The sequence below is a fragment of the Oncorhynchus gorbuscha genome, linkage group LG23 (genome assembly GCF_021184085.1).
Source record: "Oncorhynchus gorbuscha isolate QuinsamMale2020 ecotype Even-year linkage group LG23, OgorEven_v1.0, whole genome shotgun sequence".
In the NCBI taxonomy this organism is placed as follows: domain Eukaryota; kingdom Metazoa; phylum Chordata; class Actinopteri; order Salmoniformes; family Salmonidae; genus Oncorhynchus; species Oncorhynchus gorbuscha.
This window is the reverse complement of record NC_060195.1, coordinates 21,536,887-21,559,479: the sequence shown is the minus strand read 5'-3', so window position 1 is coordinate 21,559,479 and position 22,593 is coordinate 21,536,887. Positions and strand designations below refer to the sequence as shown.

Genomic DNA, 22,593 nt, shown 5'->3' with positions numbered 1-22,593 from the left:
TAGTAGTAGTTGCGGGGATAGTGGTGGTGTTGGTAGTAGTGGTGGGGATAGTAGTAGCGGTGGTGGTGGGGATAGTAGTTGTGGTGTTTTTGGGGATGGTGGTAGTAGTAGTAGTTGCGGTGTTGGTAGTAGTGGTGGGGATAGTAGTAGCGGTGGTGGTGGGGATAGTAGTTGTGGTGTTTTGGGGGATGGTGGTAGTAGTAGTAGTTGCGGGGATAGTGGTGGTGTTGGTAGTAGTGGTGGGGATAGTAGTAGCGGTGGTGGTGGGGATAGTAGTTGTGGTGTTTTTGGGGATGGTGGTAGTAGTAGTAGTAATGGTACAGTAATTCTAGTCATGATAAGATGGGGGTGCTCCACTGTAATGCTCTGTAAAATAGGATGTCAATTCATTTTATGCCTCTAAAAGAGCAACAACAGAAACATGTTCCAACTTGAGCTGTCAGGGGAGATTAAGTGAAAAGACTGTTACTGCCTCAGCCTAGATCTCTCTCTGATTAGGCCTAAATGCAACAGTTTAGGAAAGAGAAGCAAAACAAAAGCACTTTCACATGGAGATTTCACTCACTCACCGCTTCCTCAGAAGTTAATTCAGTATGCCTACTACATTCCCTGTTTTGACATTGTGATAGGGAGCCAGCCATACTCTTACCCCCATCTAGTGTTAAGGCATGCAATGCAGCCTAACACTGTTGACCACATGGTGCCTTCAGTTGTTTGTAGGTGGTGTAATAGTGTCTCTGGTCAGTGTAGTCCTCATACTTCTGTTTGGTTTGTGTTGTGTAACAACTTGATTCTTGTCACCAGGTGTATAGGCAGGGTAATGGGTTGGCAGGGTCTGGAATTGTCACTTCTGCTGACCTGAAGGTCATTGGTTGAGAGCCTTGTCCAGTGACCCTCTCTAGAGAAAAAGAACCGGATGCTTTTGTCAATCAATGTTTTAGTTTGTGAATATGAACAATTCCTGAAAACCTGTTCCTGAGACTTTGTAGTTTAGTCCTTCAGAATATAAATATTGAGGTTGCACTTTACAGAATCTAGTAGTAGACCTAATAAGTGTTGTGATGTAATGTGCTACCAGTATGGGTGTGAAATGTTGCTACCACTCTTTGTGTGGTCTCCATTGTACTTCTCCCAGGACCTGCAGTGTGGTGAATGAATGTACATTTCTAACAGTAGCACCGGGACACTGGTCTCATGTTTCAGTTGGGGACGTGTTGATGGCAACAACCATGTGATTTAAAGGCAAATCTCTCAGATCAATAGTTTTGTCTAAACGTGGAGGTAATATGGAGAACCTCTCCTAAATAGGCCACTTCGCTCGGGAAAATACTTTCTGATTTGGAATACTTGCATCGGATTTTTCTAGTCGACTGGTCGATTGGCTGTTCGTCGACAAAGATTTATTTTGTCGGACACCTTTCTGATTCACGTCTGTCTGAGTGGATTCGTCCATTGCAGAATCCTCGGGGATGCACACCAGTATCACCAGTAGTAAATCTACCTTTTAATTAGTGGTCCTTCTGTAGCTCAGTTGGTAGAGCATGGCGCTTGTAACGCCAGGGTAGTGGGTTCGATCCCCGGGACCACCCATACGTAGAATGTATGCACACATGACTGTAAGTCGCTTTGGATAAAAGCGTCTGCTAAATGGCATGTATTTAATTACCAGAAATGATCATCTACAATGTTTGTTTGGTTACGGTATTTCTGTTAATGCATTAAATATGTTTTTATTCCAGTCTCATCGTTGTCATTGTAGGAGTGGACACGGTGTTTGCAGAACACACAACCTCGGCTACACTTGGGAGAAAAGTTTTGCTTTATTATTTCATTCCATTTACGAATTGTCAATTTATGAATTGTCTTTTGTTTGGCGCGTTCCTGTCAATCTTGTGTAAGGACACGCACCTGATTACGCATAGAAGTAGGCCTATAAATGTTCCCATTTGGGGATCTGATGTAACTACCAATTGGATACCATGAAATTTGGGGTAAAAAAAAAATATATATATATATATATATACACACACTTTTTTTCTTTGCCTCAAACAGCAAGTAAACAAAGTCTGTTTTTACATACATTGAGAATGACCATAGTTCCTTAACAGCCTATTTGAAGAATCTGTCCAGCTCTCTCCTTCTACATAACCACTCAGCATGAAAGGGGAAGAAAATGTCATGCTCATACAATAGGCCTACCTGATTACTTCTTATCCCTTGTGTAGAAAAATGTGTCTGTCCGGCACAGGAAACTCTTAGGACACAGAATATTTTATACAATGTTGCAAGTCTGCTAGCATGACCTTTGGGCCAGACCAAGTTACCTGGGGCGGCAGGTAACCTAGTGGTTCGAGCGTTGGACTAGTATCCAAAAGGTTGCAAGATTGAATCCCCGAGCTGACAAGGTAAAAATCTTTCTTTCTGCCCCTGAACAAGGCAGTTAACCCACTGTTCCTAAGCCGTCATTGAAAATAAGAATTTGTTCTTAACTGACTTGCCTAGTTAAATAAAAGTTCAAAACAGGCCATGCATAACCACTGTGATTTATAGGATATTTATTTTTATCCAAATATTTTCGACCTGAAGGCTGCAATGTTTTTATTTGTTGGCTTTATGTAGGCTATTATTACGTATTGGCAATGGCAATAGAAGTTACTTTTATATTTGTATCATTTTAATTTAGAAATCATTTTTTATTAACCACATGACATAGATTTTTAGATATGAAGACTTTTTATTATAAATTAAATTAAACTGCTCCACAAAAATGTGAATATGAAAATTGTAACTGGCACCAGATCAGTAGAAATGGTACCATAACTTGGCACTGCAAATGTAAACGGTTGCCGACCGCTGGTGTATAGCCTATTACCGGCAGCGGAACTTAAAGGCAGAAAGGGCAGCGGCAGGAGAAGTGTTGGGTCGGGAACACTTTTTTTCTTCTTCTTTTTTTCCTGCTTCGACTATAATGATCTCTGACTCCCTCTGTGTCTTTTAAATTTTTTTTACGGCAGTGCTTAAAGCATCAGACAAGCCCAGTAGCCTACATATAGTTGATTTTATTGAAACATAGGGTGTGTCTATATATGGAAATATACACGTTTTTCCATTTCTACCCATCGATTGACGATTCAGTCAACAAAGATTATTTTTTGTCTGGGACAGCCCTAAATTTTGCGTCAACTCGAGGGCCCTTTTGTGAGACACAGGAGGCCCCTATGAATGTCCACCCCTCCCCCACTCACATATAATGACCCCACATCTCCTCCTCTCTCACCCACTCAGCAGGTTTATATCAAGTTCTCCACTACATCTGTGCCAATGGAGACCCACTTCCTTGGCAGCATGAGAAGGCCAGGCACATAGTCATTCATAGTGACACATTGTGTTTCGACTACATAACATTGTGTTGGGTAAATACCCTTTTATTTGCTTATACAAAAAAACCTGCCCTATATCTTAGATTTGACTGCAAGCCTCCTGAAATTGAGCTATCTGGGCTGTCCTTTTCTAATTGGGTCACAGAGAATCCCCCCTCACACACACACACACACACACACAGAGAGAGAGAGAGAGAGAGAGAGAGAGAGAGAGAGAGAGAGAGAGAGAGAGAGAGAGAGAGAGAGAGAGAGAGAGAGAGAGAGAGAGAGCTGTGTGGAGAGGAGAGCAGCAGATCACCCATTTTATCTGACACATGACTGGACGTGCTTCTGAGCCCAACCTGCAGTGAGCAGCACTTAAGTTTTCATTGGAGAGGAGGGAGAGAAGGAGAGAGAAGGAGAGAGAGGGAGAGATATAGAGGGAGAGAGATAGAGGGAGAGAGATAGAGGGAGCCATGAAGAGGGGGGAGGGAGAAAAAGCTTGCAGAACAGGCGTTGGGCGCAACTGGGGATGCGTTGCCATAACAACGCGTTCGGCAGGCCGCCCACAAGCTTGTATGTCAGTGGGCATTAAGGGGAGGGAGCTAGGAGAGAGAGAGGGCGGGAGCAGAGAGAGGGGGAGGGAAGGCAGGTGCAGAGAGAGGGGGTGGGAGGGCGGGAGCAGAGAGAGGGGGAGGGAGGGCGGGAGCAGAGAGAGGGGGGAGGGCGGGGGAAGGCGGGAGCAGAGAGAGGGGGGGGCAGAGAGAGGGGGAGGGAAGGCAGGAGCAGAGAGAGGGAGGGTGGGAGCAGAGAGAGGGTGGGAGGAGGGAGGGCGGGAGCAGAGAGAGGGGGAGGGAGGGCGGGAGCAGAGAGAGGGGGAGGGAAGGCGGGAGCAGAGAGAGGGCGGGAGCAGAGAGAGGGGGAGGGAAGGCAGGAGCAGAGAGAGGGGGAGGGAGCAGAGAGAGGGAGGGTGGGAGCAGAGAGAGGGGGGAGGGAGCTAGAGAGAGAGAGGGCGGGAGCAGAGAGAGGGGGGAGGGAAGGCAGGAGCAGAGAGAGGGGGGAGGGAGGGCGGGAGCAGAGAGAGGGAGGGTGGGAGCAGAGAGAGGGGGAGGGAGGGTGGGAGCAGAGAGAGGGGGGAGGGAGGGCGGGAGCAGAGAGAGGGGGGAGGGAAGGCAGGAGCAGAGAGAGGGAGGGTGGGAGCAGAGAGAGGGGGGAGGGAGGGCGGGAGCAGAGAGAGGGGGAGGGAGGGCGGGAGCAGAGAGAGGGGGAGGGAAGGCGGGAGCAGAGAGAGGGCGGGAGCAGAGAGAGGGGGAGGAAGGCAGGAGCAGAGAGAGGGGGAGGGAGGGCGGGAGCAGAGAGAGGGAGGGTGGGAGCAGAGAGAGGGAGGGTGGGAGCAGAGAGAGGGGGAGGGAGCTAGGAGAGAGAGAGGGCGGGAGCAGAGAGAGGGGGAGGGAAGGCAGGAGCAGAGAGAGGGGGAGGGAGGGCGGGAGCAGAGAGAGGGAGGGTGGGAGCAGAGAGAGGGGGGGAGGGAGGGTGGGAGCAGAGAGAGGGGGAGGGAGGGCGGGAGCAGAGAGAGGGAGGGTGGGAGCAGAGAGAGGGGGAGGGAAGGCAGGAGCAGAGAGAGGGAGGGCGGGAGCAGAGAGAGGGGGGAGGGAGGGCGGGAGCAGAGAGAGGGGGGAGGGAGGGCGGGAGCAGAGAGAGGGGGAGGGAAGGCGGGAGAAGAGAGAGGGCGGGAGCAGAGAGAGGGGGAGGGAAGGCAGGAGCAGAGAGAGGGGGAGGGAGGGCGGGAGCAGAGAGAGGGAGGGTGGGAGCAGAGAGAGGGAGGGTGGGAGCAGAGAGAGGGGGAGGAGTTAGGAGAGAGAGAGGGCGGGAGCAGAGAGAGGGGGAGGGAAGGCAGGAGCAGAGAGGGGGGAGGGAGGGCGGGAGCAGAGAGAGGGAGGGTGGGAGCAGAGAGAGGGGGAGGGAGGGTGGGAGCAGAGAGAGGGGGGAGGGAGGGCGGGAGCAGAGAGAGGGAGGGCGGGAGCAGAGAGAGGAGGAGGGAGGGCAGGAGCAGAGAGAGGGAGGGTGGGAGCAGAGAGAGGGGGAGGGAGGGCGGGAGCAGAGAGAGGGGAGGGAGGGCGGGAGCAGAGAGGGGGGGAGGGAGGGGGCGGGAGCAAAGGAGGGAGGGCGGAAGCAGAGAGAGGAGGGAGGGAGGGCGGGAGCAAAGAGAGGGAGGGCGGAAGCAGAGAGGGGGAGGGAGGGCGGGAGCAGAGAGAGAGGGAGGGAGGGCCGGAGCAGAGAGAGGGGGAGGGAGGGTTGGGGCAGAGAGGGGAGGGTGGGAGCAAAGAGAGGGGGAGGGAGGGCGGGAGCAGAGAGAGGGGGAGGGAGGGGGGAGCAAAGAGGGGGGAGGGAAGGCAGGAGCAGAGAGAGGGAGGGTGGGAGCAGAGAGAGGGGGAGGGAGGGCGGGAGCAGAGAGAGGGGGAGGGAAGGCAGGAGCAGAGAGAGGGGGAGGGAAGGCAGGAGCAGAGAGAGGGAGGGTGGGAGCAGAGAGAGGGGGAGGGAGGGCGGGAGCAGAGAGAGGGAGGGTGGGAGCAGAGAGAGGGAGGGTGGGAGCAGAGAGAGGGAGGGTGGGAGCAGCGAGAGGGGGAGGGAGTTAGGAGAGAGAGAGGGCGGGAGCAGAGAGAGGGGGAGGGAAGGCAGGAGCAGAGAGAGGGGGGGAGGGAGGGCGGGAGCAGAGAGAGGGAGGGTGGGAGCAGAGAGAGGGGGAGGGAGGGTGGGAGCAGAGAGAGGGGGGAGGGAGGGCGGGAGCAGAGAGAGGGAGGGTGGGAGCAGAGAGAGGAGGAGGGAGGGCAGGAGCAGAGAGAGGGAGGGTGGGAGCAGAGAGAGGGGGAGGGAGGGCGGGAGCAGAGAGAGGGGGAGGGAGGGCGGGAGCAGAGAGGGGGAGGGAGGGGGGAGCAAAGGAGGGAGGGCGGAAGCAGAGAGAGGGGGAGGGGGAGCAAAGAGAGGGAGGGGGCGGAAGCAGAGAGAGAGGGGAGGGAGGGCGGGAGCAGAGAGAGGGAGGGAGGGGGAGCAGAGAGAGAGGGGGAGGGAGGGTTGGGGCAGAGAGGGGAGGGTGGGAGCAAAGAGAGGGGGAGGGAGGGCGGGAGCAGAGAGAGGGGGAGGGAGGGCGGGAGCAAAGAGAGGGGGAGGGAAGGCAGGAGCAGAGAGAGGGAGGGTGGGAGCAGAGAGAGGGGGAGGGAGGGCGGGGAGCAGAGAGGGGGAGGGAAGGCAGGAGCAGAGAGGGGGAGGGAAGGCAGGAGCAGAGAGAGGGAGGGTGGGAGCAGAGAGAGGGGGAGGGAGGGCGGGAGCAGAGAGAGGGGGAGGGAAGGCAGGAGCAGAGAGAGGGGGAGGGAGGGCGGGAGCAGAGAGGGGGAGGGAGGGCGGGAGCAGAGAGAGGGGGGAGGGAGGGCGGGAGCAGAGAGAGGGGGAGGGAAGGCAGGAGCAGAGAGGGGGGAGGGAAGGCAGGAGCAGAGAGAGGGGAGGGTGGGAGCAGAGAGAGGGGGAGGGAGGGCGGGAGCAGAGAGAGGGGGAGGGAGGGCGGGAGCAGAGAGAGGGGGAGGGAAGGCAGGAGCAGAGAGAGGGAGGGTGGGAGCAGAGAGAGAGAGGGTGGGAGCAGAGAGAGGGGGAGGGAAGGCAGGAGCAGAGAGAGGGAGGGTGGGAGCAGAGAGAGAGAGGGTGGGAGCAGAGAGAGGGGGAGGGAGCAGAGAGAGGGGGAGGGAAGGCAGGAGCAGAGAGAGGGAGGGTGGGAGCAGAGAGAGGGGGAGGGAGGGCGGGAGCAGAGAGGGGGGAGGGAGGGCGGGAGCAGAGAGAGAGGGAGGGTGGGAGCAGAGAGAGAGAGGGTGGGAGCAGAGAGGGAGGGTGGGAGCAGAGAGAGGGGGAGGGAGGGCGGGAGCAGAGAGGGAGGGTGGGAGCAGAGAGAGAGAGGGTGGGAGCAGAGAGAGGGGGAGGGAGGGCGGGAGCAGAGAGGGGGGAGGGAAGGCAGGAGCAGAGAGAGGGGGAGGGAGGGCGGGCAGCAGAGAGGGAGGGTGGGAGCAGAGAGAGAGAGGGTGGGAGCAGAGAGAGGGGGAGGGGGGCGGGAGCAGAGAGAGAGAGGGTGGGAGCAGAGAGAGGGGAGGGAGGGCAAGAGCAGAGAGAGGGAGGGTGGGAGCAGAGAGAGGGGGAGGGAGGGCGGGAGCAGAGAGAGGGGAGGAGGGCGGGAGCAGAGAGAGGGAGGGGGGCGGGAGCAGAGAGAGAGGGGGAGCAGGAGAGGAGGGAGGGAGGGCGGGAGCAGAGGGAGGGTGGGAGCAGAGAGAGGGGAGGGAGGGCAAGAGCAGAGAGAGGGAGGGTGGGAGCAGAGAGGGGAGGGAGGGTGGGAGCAGAGAGAGGGGGGAGGGAGGGCGGGAGCAGAGAGGGGAGGGAGGCGGGAGCAAAGAGGGAGGGCGGAAGCAGAGAGAGGGGGAGGGAGGGCGGGAGCAGAGAGAGAGGGAGGGAGGGCGGAGCAGAGAGAGGGGGGAGGGAGGGTTGGGGCAGAGAGGGGAGAGGCGGGAGCAAAGAGAGGGGAGGGAGGGCGGGAGCAAAGAGAGAGGGAGGGCGGAAGCAGAGAGAGGGGGAGGGAGGGCGGGAGCAGAGAGAGGGGGAGGGAGGGCGGGAGCAGAGAGAGGGGGGGGGGAGGGCGGGAGCAGAGAGGGGGGAGGGAAGGCGGGAGCAGAGAGAGGGAGGGTGGGAGCAGAGAGGGAGGGTGGGAGCAGAGAGAGGGAGGGTGGGAGCAGAGAGAGGGAGGGTGGGAGCAGAGAGAGGGAGGGTGGGAGCAGAGAGAGGGAGGGTGGGAGCAGAGAGAGGGAGGGTGGGAGCAGAGAGAGGGGGAGGGAGGGCGGGAGCAGAGAGAGGGGGAGGGAAGGCAGGAGCAGAGAGAGGGGGAGGGAAGGCGGGAGCAGAGAGGGAGGGTGGGAGCAGAGAGAGGGAGGGTGGGAGCAGAGAGAGGGAGGGTGGGAGCAGAGAGAGGGGGAGGGAGCTAGGAGAGAGAGAGGCGGGAGCAGAGAGAGGGGGGAGGGAAGGCAGGAGCAGAGAGAGGGGGAGGGAAGGCAGGAGCAGAGAGAGGGGGAGGGAAGGCAGGAGCAGAGAGGGGAGGGAGAGGAGGAGCAGAGAGCAGGGGGGAGGGAAGGCAGGAGCAGAGAGAGGGGGAGGGAAGGCAGGAGCAGAGAGAGGGGGAGGGAAGGCAGGAGCAGAGAGAGGGGGGAGGGAAGGCAGGAGCAGAGAGAGGGGGAGGGAAGGCAGGAGCAGAGAGAGGGGGAGGGAAGGCAGGAGCAGAGAGAGGGGGAGGGAAGGCAGGAGCAGAGAGAGGGGGAGGGAAGGCAGGAGCAGAGAGAGGGGGGAGGGAGCTAGGAGAGAGAGAGGGCGGGAGCAGAGAGAGGGGGAGGGAAGGCAGGAGCAGAGAGAGGGGGAGGGAGGGCGGGAGCAGAGAGAGGGAGGGTGGGAGCAGAGAGAGGGAGGGTGGGAGCAGAGAGAGGGAGGGTGGGAGCAGAGAGAGGGGGAGGGAGCTAGGAGAGAGAGAGGGCGGGAGCAGAGAGAGGGGGAGGGAAGGCAGGAGCAGAGAGAGGGGGGAGGGAGGGTGGGAGCAAAGAGAGGGGGGAGGGTGGGAGCAGAGAGAGGGGGAGGGCAGGTGGGAGCAAAGAGAGGGGGAGCGTGGGAGCAGAGAGAGGGTGGAGGGAGGGTGGGAGCAAAGAGAGGGTGGGAGCAGAGAGAGGGGGAGGGAGGGTGGGAGCAGAGAGAGGGGGGAGGGAGGGTGGGAGCAGAGAGAGGGGGAGGGAGGGTGGGGGCAGAGAGAGGGGGAGGGAGTGAGGGTGGGAGCAGAGAGAGGGGGGAGGGTGGGAGCAGAGAGAGGGGGAGGGAGGGTGGGAGCAGAGAGGGGGAGAGGGAGGGTGGGAGCAGAGAGAGGGGGAGGGAGGGCGGGAGCAGAGAGAGAGGAGGGAGGGCGGGAGCAGAGAGAGGGGGGAGGGAGGGTGGGAGCAGAGAGAGGGGGGAGGGAGGGTGGGAGCAGAGAGGGGGAGGGAGGGTGGGAGCAGAGAGAGGGGGAGGGAGTGAGGGTGGGAGCAGAGAGAGGGGGAGGGTGGGAGCAGAGAGAGGGGGAGGGAGGGTGGGAGCAGAGAGAGGGGAGAGGGAGGGTGGGAGCAGAGAGAGGGGGAGGGAGGGCGGGAGCAGAGAGAGGAGGGAGGGTGGGAGCAGAGAGAGGGGCGAGGGAGGGCGGGAGCAGAGAGAGGGGGAGGGAGGGTGGGAGCAAAGAGAGGGTGGGAGCAGAGAGAGGGGGAGGGAGGGTGGGAGCAGAGAGAGGGGGGAGGGAGGGCAGGAGCAGAGAGAGGGGGAGGGAGGGAGGGCAGGAGCAGAGAGAGGGGGAGGGGGCGGGAGCAGAGAGAGGGGGAGAAGGGAGGGAGCACAGAGAGACAGAGAAGGGAGGGAGCACAGAGAGACAGAAGGGAGGGAGCACAGAGAGACAGAAGGGAGGGAGCACAGAGAGACAGAAGGGAGGGAGCACAGAGAGACAGAAGGGAGGGAGCACAGAGAGACAGAAGGGAGGGAGCACAGAGAGACAGAAGGGAGGGAGCACAGAGAGACAGAGAAGGAGGGAGCACAGAGAGACAGAAGGGAGGGAGCACAGAGAAGGGAGGGAGCACAGAGAGACAGAGAAGGGAGGGAGCACAGAGAGACAGAGAAGGGAGGGAGCACAGAGAGACAGAGAAGGGAGGGAGCACAGAGAGACAGAGAAGGGAGGGAGCACAGAGAGACAGAGAAGGGAGGGAGCACAGAGAGACAGAGAAGGGAAGGAGCACAGAGAGACAGAGAAGGGAGGGAGCACAGAGAGACAGAAGGGAGGGAGCACAGAGAGATAGAGAAGGGAGGGAGCACAGAGAAGGGAGGGAGCACAGAGAAGGGAGGTCCTCTGTAGCTCAGTTGGTAGAGCATGGCGCTTGTAACGCCAGGGTAGTGGGTTCGATTCCCGGGACCACCCATACGTAGAATGTATGCACACATGACTGTAAGTCGCTTTGGATAAAAGCGTCTGCTAAATGGCATATATTATTATCATATATATTATTATATTATATATATTATAGGGAGCACAGAGAGACAGAGAAGGGAGGGAGCACAGAGAGACAGAAGGGAGTTAGCACAGAGAGACAGAAGGGAGGGAGCACAGAGAGATAGAGAAGGGAGGGAGCACAGAGAGATAGAGAAGGGAGGGAGCACAGAGAGACAGAAGGGAGGGAGCACAGAGAGACAGAAGGGAGGGCGCACAGAGAGACAGAGAAGGGAGGGAGCACAGAGAGACAGAAGGGAGGGAGCACAGAGACAGACGGGAGGGAGCACAGAGAGACAGAGAAGGGAGGGAGCACAGAGAGACAGAGAAGGAGGGAGCACAGAGAGACAGAGAAGGAGGGAGCACAGAGAGACAGAGAAGGAGGGAGCACAGAGAGACAGAGAAGGAGGGAGCACAGAGAGACAGAGAAGGAGGGAGCACAGAGAGACAGAGAAGGGAGGGAGCACAGAGAGACAGAGAAGGAGGGAGCACAGAGAGACCGAGAAGGGAGGGAGCACAGAGAGACAGAGAAGGAGGGAGCACAGAGAGACAGAGAAGTAGGGAGCACAGAGAGACATAGAAGGGAGGGAGCACAGAGAGATAGAGAAGGGAGGGAGCACAGAGAGATAGAGAAGGGAGGGAGCACAGAGAGACCGAGAAGGGAGGGAGCACAGAGAGACAGAGGAGGGAGCACAGAGAGACAGAGAAGTAGGGAGCACAGAGAGATAGAGAAGGGAGGGAGCACAGAGAGATAGAGAAGGGAGGGAGCACAGAGAGATAGAGAAGGGAGGGAGCACAGAGAGACAGAAGGGAGGGAGCACAGAGAGACAGAAGGGAGGGCGCACAGAGAGACAGAGAAGGGAGGGAGCACAGAGAGACAGAAGGGAGGGAGCACAGAGACAGACGGGAGGGAGCACAGAGAGACAGAGAAGGGAGGGAGCACAGAGAGACAGAGAAGGGAGGGAGCACAGAGAGACAGAGAAGGAGGGAGCACAGAGAGACAGAGAAGGAGGGAGCACAAATGGACAGAGAAGGAGGGAGCACAGAGAGACAGAGAAGGAGGGAGCACAGAGAGACAGAGAAGGGAGGGAGCACAGAGAGACAGAGAAGGAGGGAGCACAGAGAGACCGAGAAGGGAGGGAGCACAGAGAGACCGAGAAGGAGGGAGCACAGAGAGACAGAGAAGTAGGGAGCACAGAGAGACATAGAAGGGAGGGAGCACAGAGAGACAGAGAAGGAGGGAGCACAGAGACAGATAGGGAGGGAGCACAGAGAGGGAGGGAGCACAGAGAGACAGAGAAGGAGGGAGCACAGAGACAGATAGGGAGGGAGCACAGAGACAGATAGGGAGGGAGCACAGAGACAGATAGGGAGGGAGCACAGAGACAGATAGGGAGGGAGCACAGAGAGACAGAGAAGGAGGGAGCACAGAGAGGGAGGGAGCACAGAGACAGATAGGGAGGGAGCACAGAGACAGATAGGGAGGGAGCACAGAGAGACAGAGAAGGAGGGAGCACAGAGAGGGAGGGAGCACAGAGACAGATAGGGAGGGAGCACAGAGAGACCGAGAAGGAGGGAGCACAGAGACAGATAGGGAGGGAGCACAGAGACAGATAGGGAGGGAGCACAGAGACAGATAGGGAGGGAGCACAGAGACAGATAGGGAGGGAGCACAGAGAGACAGAGAAGGAGGGAGCACAGAGACAGATAGAGAGGGAGCACAGAGAGGGAGGGAGCACAGAGACAGATAGGGAGGGAGCACAGAGACAGATAGGGAGGGAGCACATAGAGACAGAGAAGGAGGGAGCACAGAGAGGGAGGGAGCACAGAGACAGATAGGGAGGGAGCACAGAGAGACCGAGAAGGAGGGAGCACAGAGACAGATAGGGAGGGAGCACAGAGAGACAGAGAAGGAGGGAGCACAGAGAGACAGAGAGGGAGGGAGCACAGAGAGACAGAGAGGGAGGGAGCACAGAGACAGATAGAGAGGGAGCACAGAGAGGGAGGGAGCACAGAGACAGATAGGGAGGGAGCACAGAGACAGATAGGGAGGGAGCACATAGAGACAGAGAAGGAGGGAGCACAGAGAGGGAGGGAGCACAGAGACAGATAGGGAGGGAGCACAGAGAGACCGAGAAGGAGGGAGCACAGAGACAGATAGGGAGGGAGCACAGAGAGACAGAGAAGGAGGGAGCACAGAGAGACAGAGAGGGAGGGAGCACAGAGAGACAGAGAGGGAGGGAGCACAGAGACAGAGAGGGAGGGAGCACAGAGACAGATAGGGAGGGAGCACAGAGACAGAGAGGGAGGGAGCACAGAGAGGGAGGGAGCACAGAGAGGGAGGGAGCACAGAGACAGATGGGGAGGGAGCACAGAGAGACAGAGAAGGAGGGAGCACAGAGAGACAGAGAAGGAGGGAGCACAGAGAGACAGAGAGGGAGGGAGCACAGAGAGATAGAGAAGGAGGGAGCACAGAGAGATAGAGAAGGAGGGAGCACAGAGAGGGAGGGAGCACAGAGACAGATAGGGAGGGAGCACAGAGACAGATAGGGAGGGAGCACAGAGAGACAGAGAAGGAGGGAGCACAGAGAGACAGAGAGGGAGGGAGCACAGAGAGATAGAGAAGGAGGGAGCACAGAGAAGGATGGAGCACAGAGACAGATAGGGAGGGAGCACAGAGAGAGAGGGAGCACAGAGAGGGAGGGAGCACAGAGACAGATAGGGAGGGAGCACAGAGAGGGAGGGAGCACAGAGAGACAGAGAAGGAGGGAGCACAGAGGCAGTTAGGGAGGGAGCACAGAGAGACAGAGAAGGAGGGAGCACAGAGAGACCGAGAAGGAGGGAGCACAGAGACAGATAGGGAGGGAGCACAGAGACAGATAGGGAGGGAGCACAGAGACAGATAGGGAGGGAGCACAGAGACAGATAGGGAGGGAGCACAGAGAGACAGAGAAGGAGGGAGCACAGAGACAGATAGAGAGGGAGCACAGAGAGGGAGGGAGCACAGAGACAGATAGGGAGGGAGCACAGAGACAGAGAAGGAGGGAGCACAGAGAGGGAGGGAGCACAGAGACAGATAGGGAGGGAGCACAGAGAGACCGAGAAGGAGGGAGCACAGAGACAGATAGGGAGGGAGCACAGAGAGACAGAGAAGGAGGGAGCACAGAGAGACAGAGAGGGAGGGAGCACAGAGAGACAGAGAGGGAGGGAGCACAGAGAGACAGAGAGGGAGGGAGCACAGAGACAGAGAGGGAGGGAGCACAGAGACAGATAGGGAGGGAGCACAGAGACAGATAGGGAGGGAGCACAGAGAGGGAGGGAGCACAGAGACAGATGGGGAGGGAGCACAGAGAGACAGAGAAGGAGGGAGCACAGAGAGACAGAGAGGGAGGGAGCACAGAGAGACAGAGAGGGAGGGAGCACAGAGAGATAGAGAAGGAGGGAGCACAGAGAGATAGAGAAGGAGGGAGCACAGAGAGGGAGGGAGCACAGAGACAGATAGGGAGGGAGCACAGAGAGACAGAGAAGGAGGGAGCACAGAGAAGGATGGAGCACAGAGACAGATAGGGAGGGAGCACAGAGAGGGAGGGAGCACAGAGACAGATAGGGAGGGAGCACAGAGAGGGAGGGAGCACAGAGAGGGAGGGAGCACAGAGAGACAGAGAAGGAGGGAGCACACAGGCAGTTAGGGAGGGAGCACAGAGAGACAGAGAAGGAGGGAGCACAGAGAGACAAGAGGGAGGGAGCACAGAGAGAGGGAGGGAGGGAAAAAGCAGAGTGCATACTGAAGCAAGACGTGATTGGTCACACCCCCTTGTCTTTGTGTGGAGTGGAGCATGCTGGGTAAGGCCCTTGAGTGAATGCTCATTGAGTCTGAAGGCTGCAGCTAAAAGAGCTGCCTCTGAATCTGTTTGGATTCAAGTGGAGGAGTCAACGGAATCAGCCAAGGTACTGCCCATCTCATTCCTCTTTCTCTCCACCTCTCTCTCTCACCCTCTCTACCGTTTCTCCTGCTTTAGATTGTGTAGCATAGCTTTGCCGGAATGAATCACAAAAGAAGGGGGTGGGGTTAAGCAGGAGGTGCGTGGACAAAGGACACTGGCTGGCTGTGTGAATTGTTTACTACCACTGCAGCAGGCAGGCAGGCAGGCATGAGAGAGAGATACCACTCTCCTCTGTCTCTCCCAGAGGACAGCTTCCATGTTAATGGAGGGAAGAACAGCTCTGTAGAAAACCAGCTCTGCTCTAACAGATACACAATCAAGTACTGTAGTTCAATAATTGTAACAATGTATGTTAACACTATTCTGTCCTTACAGTGGTAGAATACAAGCAATCTCTCAGATAGTTCACGACTAAAATGGTTTCACTGATACTAGCTGAGCTAATTTCTTGAAATAAAATACTGTACAAAGGCAAAGCCCAGGGTCGCTAGCATATTGTAATGCTCCACTTTATGCTGTCGGTCTTTCACTCTCTTTCTAAGCAGGCGTCTCAAGGCTTTCTCTCTTTTCTCTGGATTGTCACGCTCCATTTGTACCCAGCTCGTCTTTCATAAAGGCATGCTCTTCCATTTAATACGTGTGGAGTTGGTGTGTGTGTGTGTTGGGGGATGGGGTTAGTAGGTTCACTCTATGGTCTCCCTCTTCATGGAAGGAGGGCTGCACATTTGTTGGCTGAATCTGTTCCCACTAGGTCTTTGCAGCTGTGATTTCTCTCTCTCTTCCCCTCCCAATCGCTCCCTCTCTTTCACTCCTCTCCTCTCTCCTGAAACAACCCCCTTTTATCTGTGCTCGCTGTGACACTGCAGCAGGGAGACAGGCAGTCAGGGAGGGAGACAGGCACGGAGACAGGCAGTCAGGGAGGGAGGGAGACAGGCTGGAGACAGGCAGTCAGGGAGGGAGGGAGACAGGCTGGAGACAGGCAGTCAGGGAGGGAGGGAGACAGACAGGCACGGAGACAGGCAGTCAGGGAGGGAGGGAGACAGGCTGGAGGCAAGCACGGAGACAGGCAGTCAGGGAGGGAGGGAGACAGGCAGACAGACAGGCACGGAGACAGGCAGTCAGGGAGGGAGGGAGACAGGCAGACAGACAGGCACGGAGACAGGGAGGGAGGGAGACAGGCTGGAGGCAAGCATGGAGACAGGCAGTCAGGGAGGGAGGGAGACAGGCAGACAGACAGGCACGGAGACAGGCAGTCAGGGAGGGAGGGAGACAGGCTGGAGGCAAGCACGGAGACAGGCAGTCAGGGAGGGAGGGAGACAGGTTGCAGGCAGGCACAGAGACAGGCAGTCAGGGAGGGAGGGAGACAGGCAGACAGACAGGCACGGAGACAGGCAGTCAGGGAGGGAGGGAGACAGGCTGTAGGCAGGCACGGAGACAGGCAGTCAGGGAGGGAGGGAGACAGACAGGCACGGAGACAGGCAGTCAGGGAGGGAGGCAGACAGGCAGTCAGGGAGGGAGGGAGACAGGCAGACAGACAGGCACGGAGACAGGCATTCAGGGAGGGAGGGAGACAGGCTGCAGGCAGGCACGGAGACAGGCAGTCAGGGAGGGAGGGAGACAGGCTGTAGGCAGGCACGGAGACAGGCAGTCAGGGAGGGAGGGAGACAGGCAGACAGACAGGCACGGAGACAGGCAGACAGACAGGCACGGAGACAGGCAGTCAGGGAGGGAGGGAGACAGGCAGACAGACAGGCACGGAGACAGGCATTCAGGGAGGGAGGGAGACAGGCTGCAGGCAGGCACGGAGACAGGCAGTCAGGGAGGGAGGGAGACAGGCTGTAGGCAGGCAGTCAGGGAGGGAGGGAGACAGGCAGACAGACAGGCACGGAGACAGGCAGTCAGGGAGGAAGGCAGACAGGCAGTCAGGGAGGGAGGGAGGCAGGCTGGAGGCAGGCTGTAGGCAGGCAGCAGGGGAGATGTGACAGCCCCTTGTTGATTTCTTCAGCCATCCTCTCTCTCTCTCTCTCTGTATTTCTCAATCTGTATTTCTCTCTCTCTCAATACATATGGGTATATGGGAATGAGGTCAATTCCTCCACTCCCCATCAGAGGCTCAGCAAGATCAACTCAGAATATCACATTGTCACATGCTTCATAAACACAGGTGCAGACTAAAAGTGAAACGCTTTCTTACGAATCCTTTTCCAACAATGCAGAGTTAAGATGAAGATAAGAAATAAAATGCCAAATTTAAGTAATGACATGAGAAATAAATACAGTGAATAACAATAACAAGTAAAAGTAACATGGCTATATACAGGAAGTACCAGGTACTAACATGGCTATATACAGGAAGTACCTGGTAGCAACATGGCTATATACAGGAAGTACCAGGTAGTAACATGGCTATATACAGGAAGTTCCAGGTAGTAACATGGCTATATACAGGAAGTGCCAGGTAATAACATGGCTATATACAGGAAGTACCAGGTAGTAACATGGCTATATACAGGAAGTACCAGGTAGTAACATGGCTATATACACTGAGTACCAGGTAATAACATGGCTATATATAGGAAGTACCAGGTACTAACATGGCTATATACAGGAAGGACCAGGTAATAACATGGCTATATACAGGAAGTACCAGGTAGTAACATGGCTATATAGAGGAAGTACCAAGCAGTAACATGGCTATATACAGGAAGTTCCAGGTAGTAACATGGCTATATACAGGAAGTACCAGGTAGTAATATGACTATATACAGGAAGTACCAGGTAGTAACATGGCTATATACAGGAAGTACCAGGTAGTAACATGGCTATATACAGGAAGTACCAGGTAGTAACATGGCTATATACAGGAAGTTCCAGGTAGTAACATGGCTATATATAGGAAGTCCCAGGTAATAACATGGCTATATACAGGAAGTACCAGGTAGTAACATGGCTATATATAGGAAGTACCAGGTAATAACATGGCTATATATAGGAAGTACCAGGTAATAACATGGCTATATATAGGAAGTACCAGGTAGTAACATGGCTATATACAGGAAGTACCAGGTAATAACATGGCTATATATAGGAAGTACCAGGAAGTAACATGGCTATATATAGGAAGTACCAGGTAATAACATGGCTATATACAGGAAGTACCAGGTAATAACATGGCTATATATAGGAAGTACCAGGTAGTAACATGGCTATATATAGGAAGTACCAGGTAATAACATGACTATATACAGTGAGTACCAGGTAATAACATGGCTATATATAGGAAGTACCAGGTAATAACATGGCTATATACAGGAAGTACCAGGTAATAACATGGCTATATATAGGAAGTACCAGGTAATAACATGGCTATATACAGGAAGTATCAGGTAATAACATGGCTATATACAGGAAGTACCAGGTAGTAACATGGCTATATATAGGAAGTACCAGGTAATAACATGGCTATATACAGGAAGTACCAGGTAATAACATGGCTATATACAGGAAGTACCAGGTAGTAACATGGCTATATACAGGAAGTACCAGGTAGTAACATGGCTATATACAGGAAGTACCAGGTAATAACATGGCTATATACAGGAAGTACCAGGTAGTAACATGGCTATATATAGGAAGTACCAGGTAGTAACATGGCTATATATAGGAAGTACCAGGTAGTAACATGGCTATATATAGGAAGTACCAGGTAGTAGCATGGCTATATACAGGAAGTACCAGGTAGTAATATGACTATATATAGGAAGTACCAGGTAGTAACATGGCTATATACAGGTTTATATCCATTTCACTGGTTTACATTCCCAATATCCGTCTCAAAAGGATATTCAAGCAGGATCTGGAGTGTTCACCTTTTTATGACTTAACAGTAATGTTTGCCTTGGTATTTATTGTAATGAGTTAGGATATGTTTCACCCAAAGTCAAATTAGGATTGCCATCCTCTATGCATACCACCTGAGATTAGATCTGGGTCCCAAATGGTACCCTGTTTTCTAAATGGTGTAGGGTGTCATTTGGGACACATCAGTGCTTGGCTTGCATTTGCCCTGTTCTACCCTGTTATGATGCCATGGTGTGAGTTGCTCTCCTGCAGAAGAACAAGCTGTGTTTTGCATAATCTCTCAATAGATAGTGGACGGGGACTTTTATGCAGGTTCATTTAAATACATCTGACCATAACTCTATCCTCCTGATTCCTGCTTACAAGCAAAATCGAAAGCCGGAAGTACCATTGACTCGCTCAATACGGAAGTGTTCAGATGACACAACTCTGCTGGCCTTCCCTTCTCTCTGCTGGCTCTCCACAGGCAGGACCTTCCATTCTCTCTGCTGGCTCTCCACAGGCAGGGCCTTCCCTTCTCTCTGCTGGCTCTCCACAGGCAGGACCTTCCATTCTCTCTGCTGGCTCTCCACAGGCAGGACCTTCCATTCTCTCTGCTGGCTCTCCACAGGCAGGGCCTTCCCTTCTCTCTGCTGGCTCTCCACAGGCAGGGCCTTCCCTTCTCTCTGCTGGCTCTCCACAGGCAGGGCCTTCCCTTCTCTCTGCTGGCTCTCCACAGGCAGGGCCTTCTCTTCTCTCTGCTGGCTCTCCACAGGCAGGGCCTTCCCTTCTCTCTGCTGGCTCTCCACAGGCAGGGCCTTCCCTTCTCTCTGCTGGCTCTCCACAGGCAGGGCCTTCCCTTTTCTCTGCTGGCTCCCCACAGGCAGGGCCTTCCCTTCTGTGTGCTGGCCCAACACAACTCTGCTGGCCTTCCCTTCTCTCTGCTGGCTCTCCACAGGCAGGGCCTTCCCTTCTCTCTGCTGGCTCTCCACAGGCAGGGCCTTCCCTTCTCTCTGCTGGCTCTCCACAGGCAGGGCCTTCCCTTCTCTCTGCTGGCTCTCCACAGGCAGGGCCTTCCCTTCTCTCTGCTGGCTCTCCACAGGCAGGGCCTTCCCTTCTCTCTGCTGGCTCTCCACAGGCAGGGCCTTCCCTTCTCTCTGCTGGCTCTCCACAGGCAGGGCCTTCCCTTCTCTCTGCTGGCTCTCCACAGGCAGGGCCTTCCCTTCTCTCTGCTGAGCTACAGGACTGTTTTGCTTCCCTTCTCTGTGCTGGCCCAACACAACTCTGCTGGCCTTCCCTTCTCTCTGCTGGCTCTCCACAGGCAGGGCCTTCCCTTCTCTCTGCTGGCCCCCCACAGGCAGGGCCTTCCCTTCTCTCTGCTGGCCCAACACAACTCTGCTGGCTCCCCACAGGCAGGGCCTTCCCTTCTCTCTGCTGGCCCCCCACAGGCAGGGCCTTCCCTTCTCTCTGCTGGCCCCCCACAGGCAGGGCCTTCCCTTCTCTCTGCTGGCCCCCCACAGGCAGGGCCTTCCCTTCTCTCTGCTGGCCCCCCACAGGCAGGGCCTTCCCTTCTCTCTGCTGGCCCCCCACAGGCAGTGTCAAGGAAAGGAGTGATGGGAGGGAGCCAGGACCTACTACTGCTCACTTATTACCCTCCTGACCTTTCTGAACCAGCCTCCCCCTCACCCCAGACAAAGCCAGCAGCCTCACCCTACCTCACCCCAGAACCAGACAAAGCCAGCAGCCTCCCCCTCCCCTCACCCCAGAACCAGACAAAGCCAGCAGCCTCCCCCTCCCCTCACCCCAGAACCAGACAAAGCCAGCAGCCTCACCCAACCTCACCACAGATCTAGACAAAGCCAGCAGCCTCACCCAATCTCACCCCAGAACCAGACAAAGCCAGCAGCCTCACCCAACCTCACCCCAGAACCAGACAAAGCCAGCAGCCTCACCCAACCTCACCCCAGAACCAGACAAAGCCAGCAGCCTCACCCAACCTCACCCCAGAACTAGACAAAGCCAGCAGTCCCCCCCTCGCCCAACCTCACCCCAGAACCAGACAAAGCCAGCAGCCTCCCCCTCCCCTCGCCCCAGAACCAGACAAAGCCAGCAGCCTCACCCAACCTCACCACAGAACCAGACAAAGCCAGCAGCCTCACCCAATCTCACCCCAGAACCAGACAAAGCCAGCAGCTTCACCCAACCTCACCCCAGAACCAGACAAAGCCAGCAGCCTCACCCAACCTCACCACAGAACTAGACAAAGCCAGCAGCCTCACCCAATCTCACCCCAGAACCAGACAAAGCCAGCAGCCTCACCCAACCTCACCCCAGAACTAGACAAAGCCAGCAGCCTCACCCAACCTCAACCCAGAACTAGACAAAGCCAGCAGCCCCCCCCCTCGCCCAACCTCACCCCAGAACTAGACAAAGCCAGCCTCCCCCTCGTCCAACCTCACCCCAGAACTAGACAAAGCTCGCAGCCTCCCTCTCGCCGCCCTCACCCCAGAACCAGACAAAGCCAGCAGCCTCACCCTCACCCAACCTCACCCCAAAACTAGACAAAACCCACAGCCTCCCCCTCGCCGCCCTCACCCCAGAACCAGACAAAACCAGAAGCCTCCCCCAATATTCCCCATTAGTGATGGGGGTGGATTGATACACAATATTACTTTTTATGATTTGATATTAATACTGACTTTAAGTATGGGTTCTTTATAAAACGTAATGTTAGGTAGTGCTAGTCAGCTGTACCTGCGCCAAAACCGGTATTTCTCATTTTATGGCTTGTTCTCCGTCTTCTCTCTAAATGGGGAGCCGACATGTTTTCAGGACTTGTATTTCTTTATTTTTATTTTGGTTTCTCATTTTGTCATGGGTCTCTTTTGCCCCTCTGCAGCAACATAGTCCAATGGTAAAAAAGTAAGCAATAAATGTCAATATTGAATGTCACGGTGAGGTCCCTGGCAATTCCCGGCCTTGTAATCCCTATATAGCGTAATAGCTTTGACCAGGGCACATTTGAAACTTGACCATTTTACTTTTCTTTTTCTATTGGAGCTGTTCCATCGACATTTTCAGTGAACTCAATGTTTTGTGATATTTACATGGAACTGTGTGTTTGACCTTTGATCTGGTACTGTAGTTTGACCACCCCTCTGAGCCTGGTTCCTCTCTAGGTTCCATCCTTCTAGGGGATCCTAGTCACTGAGCTTCTACCTCTGCTTGCCCTCTGGGGTCAAGGCTGGGTAACTGGAAAGCACTTTGACAACTGCTGATATGAAAATGTGATTGATTGATTGTGTGACCTCTGTGCTTCCTTCCCTCCTCTCTCAGGTGATGTGTCTCCCATCAGTATGTCTCCCATCAGCCAGTCACAGTTCATCCCTCTGGGGGAGGTGCTGTGCCTGGCCATTTCGGCCATGAACTCAGCCCACAAGCCTGTCACCCAGGAAGCCCTGACAGAACACCTGGCAACATGTTTCCCAGGTAAAAACTATACAACGTCAGTGTCTATATGTTACAGCGAACACCAGAAATGTTTATTCTGCTACGTTCTCAACCACCCCAGGTAGCACACATAAAGGCAATGCTGCACCGCTGTAAACCTAACCCCTGCAGCTGTGTGTGTCATTAAAGCCGGGGGGCGTTTCCTGACCTCTGGAAAAACTCTGGGTCATTTAGTGCTCTGTCTGAATTCATTTCCTCACATTTTACTGTCACCAGATGGAGCCGACTAAATGGAGCAGCTCTTCCTCAGCCAGAGACATCTTTATGTAACCTGAGAGGAGTTATATTGCCAGCATATACAAATTAAAACAAATCTCACACAACTGTGGATATTAAATCATGGGTGTAGGGGCTGATGAGAAGTTGAGAGGCTGTGTGACGAGGGATACATCGTTCTACAGCTGACAGTACACGTGGAAACTTAATCAGGAGTTTGGCCTGTTTTTACCTCACCATTGTAAAATGCTAACGATTATTATAATCATGGAAAACTAGCTCGGAGAAGAGCTTAGTGAGATGAAGTTCACAACAATCAGTGTTGTTTTGTGAAGTGTCATTTTTATAACGGGTTAGCCTATAGTTTTCCATTACACTTGCAATAATACTGCCATTTCTCATGAAATAGCTAGTAAAGCAGTTAAATAGTTGATAACTATTGGCACTTAAATCAAATGGAATACAGTCCGGTATAAGGCCTATCTGGTTATTTCAGCTCAAAAATACTTGAAAATATGTTTTCTGTTCTCATTCAAACTAGGCTACATCACGCTGTAGTAGCATGTACAGTTCTATAACAAATATTGATCTGCTTTTTCCCTTAGTTAGCCTGTATGTCTATTACACAGACACAAGTGCTGGGGGTCAAATGAAT

General features: G+C 55.1%; 1 protein-coding gene across 4 annotated transcripts in view; it reads left to right on the top strand.

Moving 5' to 3' along the window:
- LOC124010793 (storkhead-box protein 2-like) overlaps nt 1–22,593 on the top strand; it is a 112,033-nt gene that overhangs the window by 71,494 nt on the left and 17,946 nt on the right. For 3 of the 4 annotated variants that reach the window (XM_046323455.1, XM_046323457.1, XM_046323456.1), the window contains one exon: nt 21,549–21,701. In XM_046323455.1, the coding sequence (XP_046179411.1) occupies nt 21,549–21,701 (153 nt within the window). Of the gene's footprint in view, nt 1–14,233; nt 14,377–21,548; nt 21,702–22,593 lie in introns of those variants that run through there. The other variant, XM_046323458.1, reaches the window with a different exon arrangement.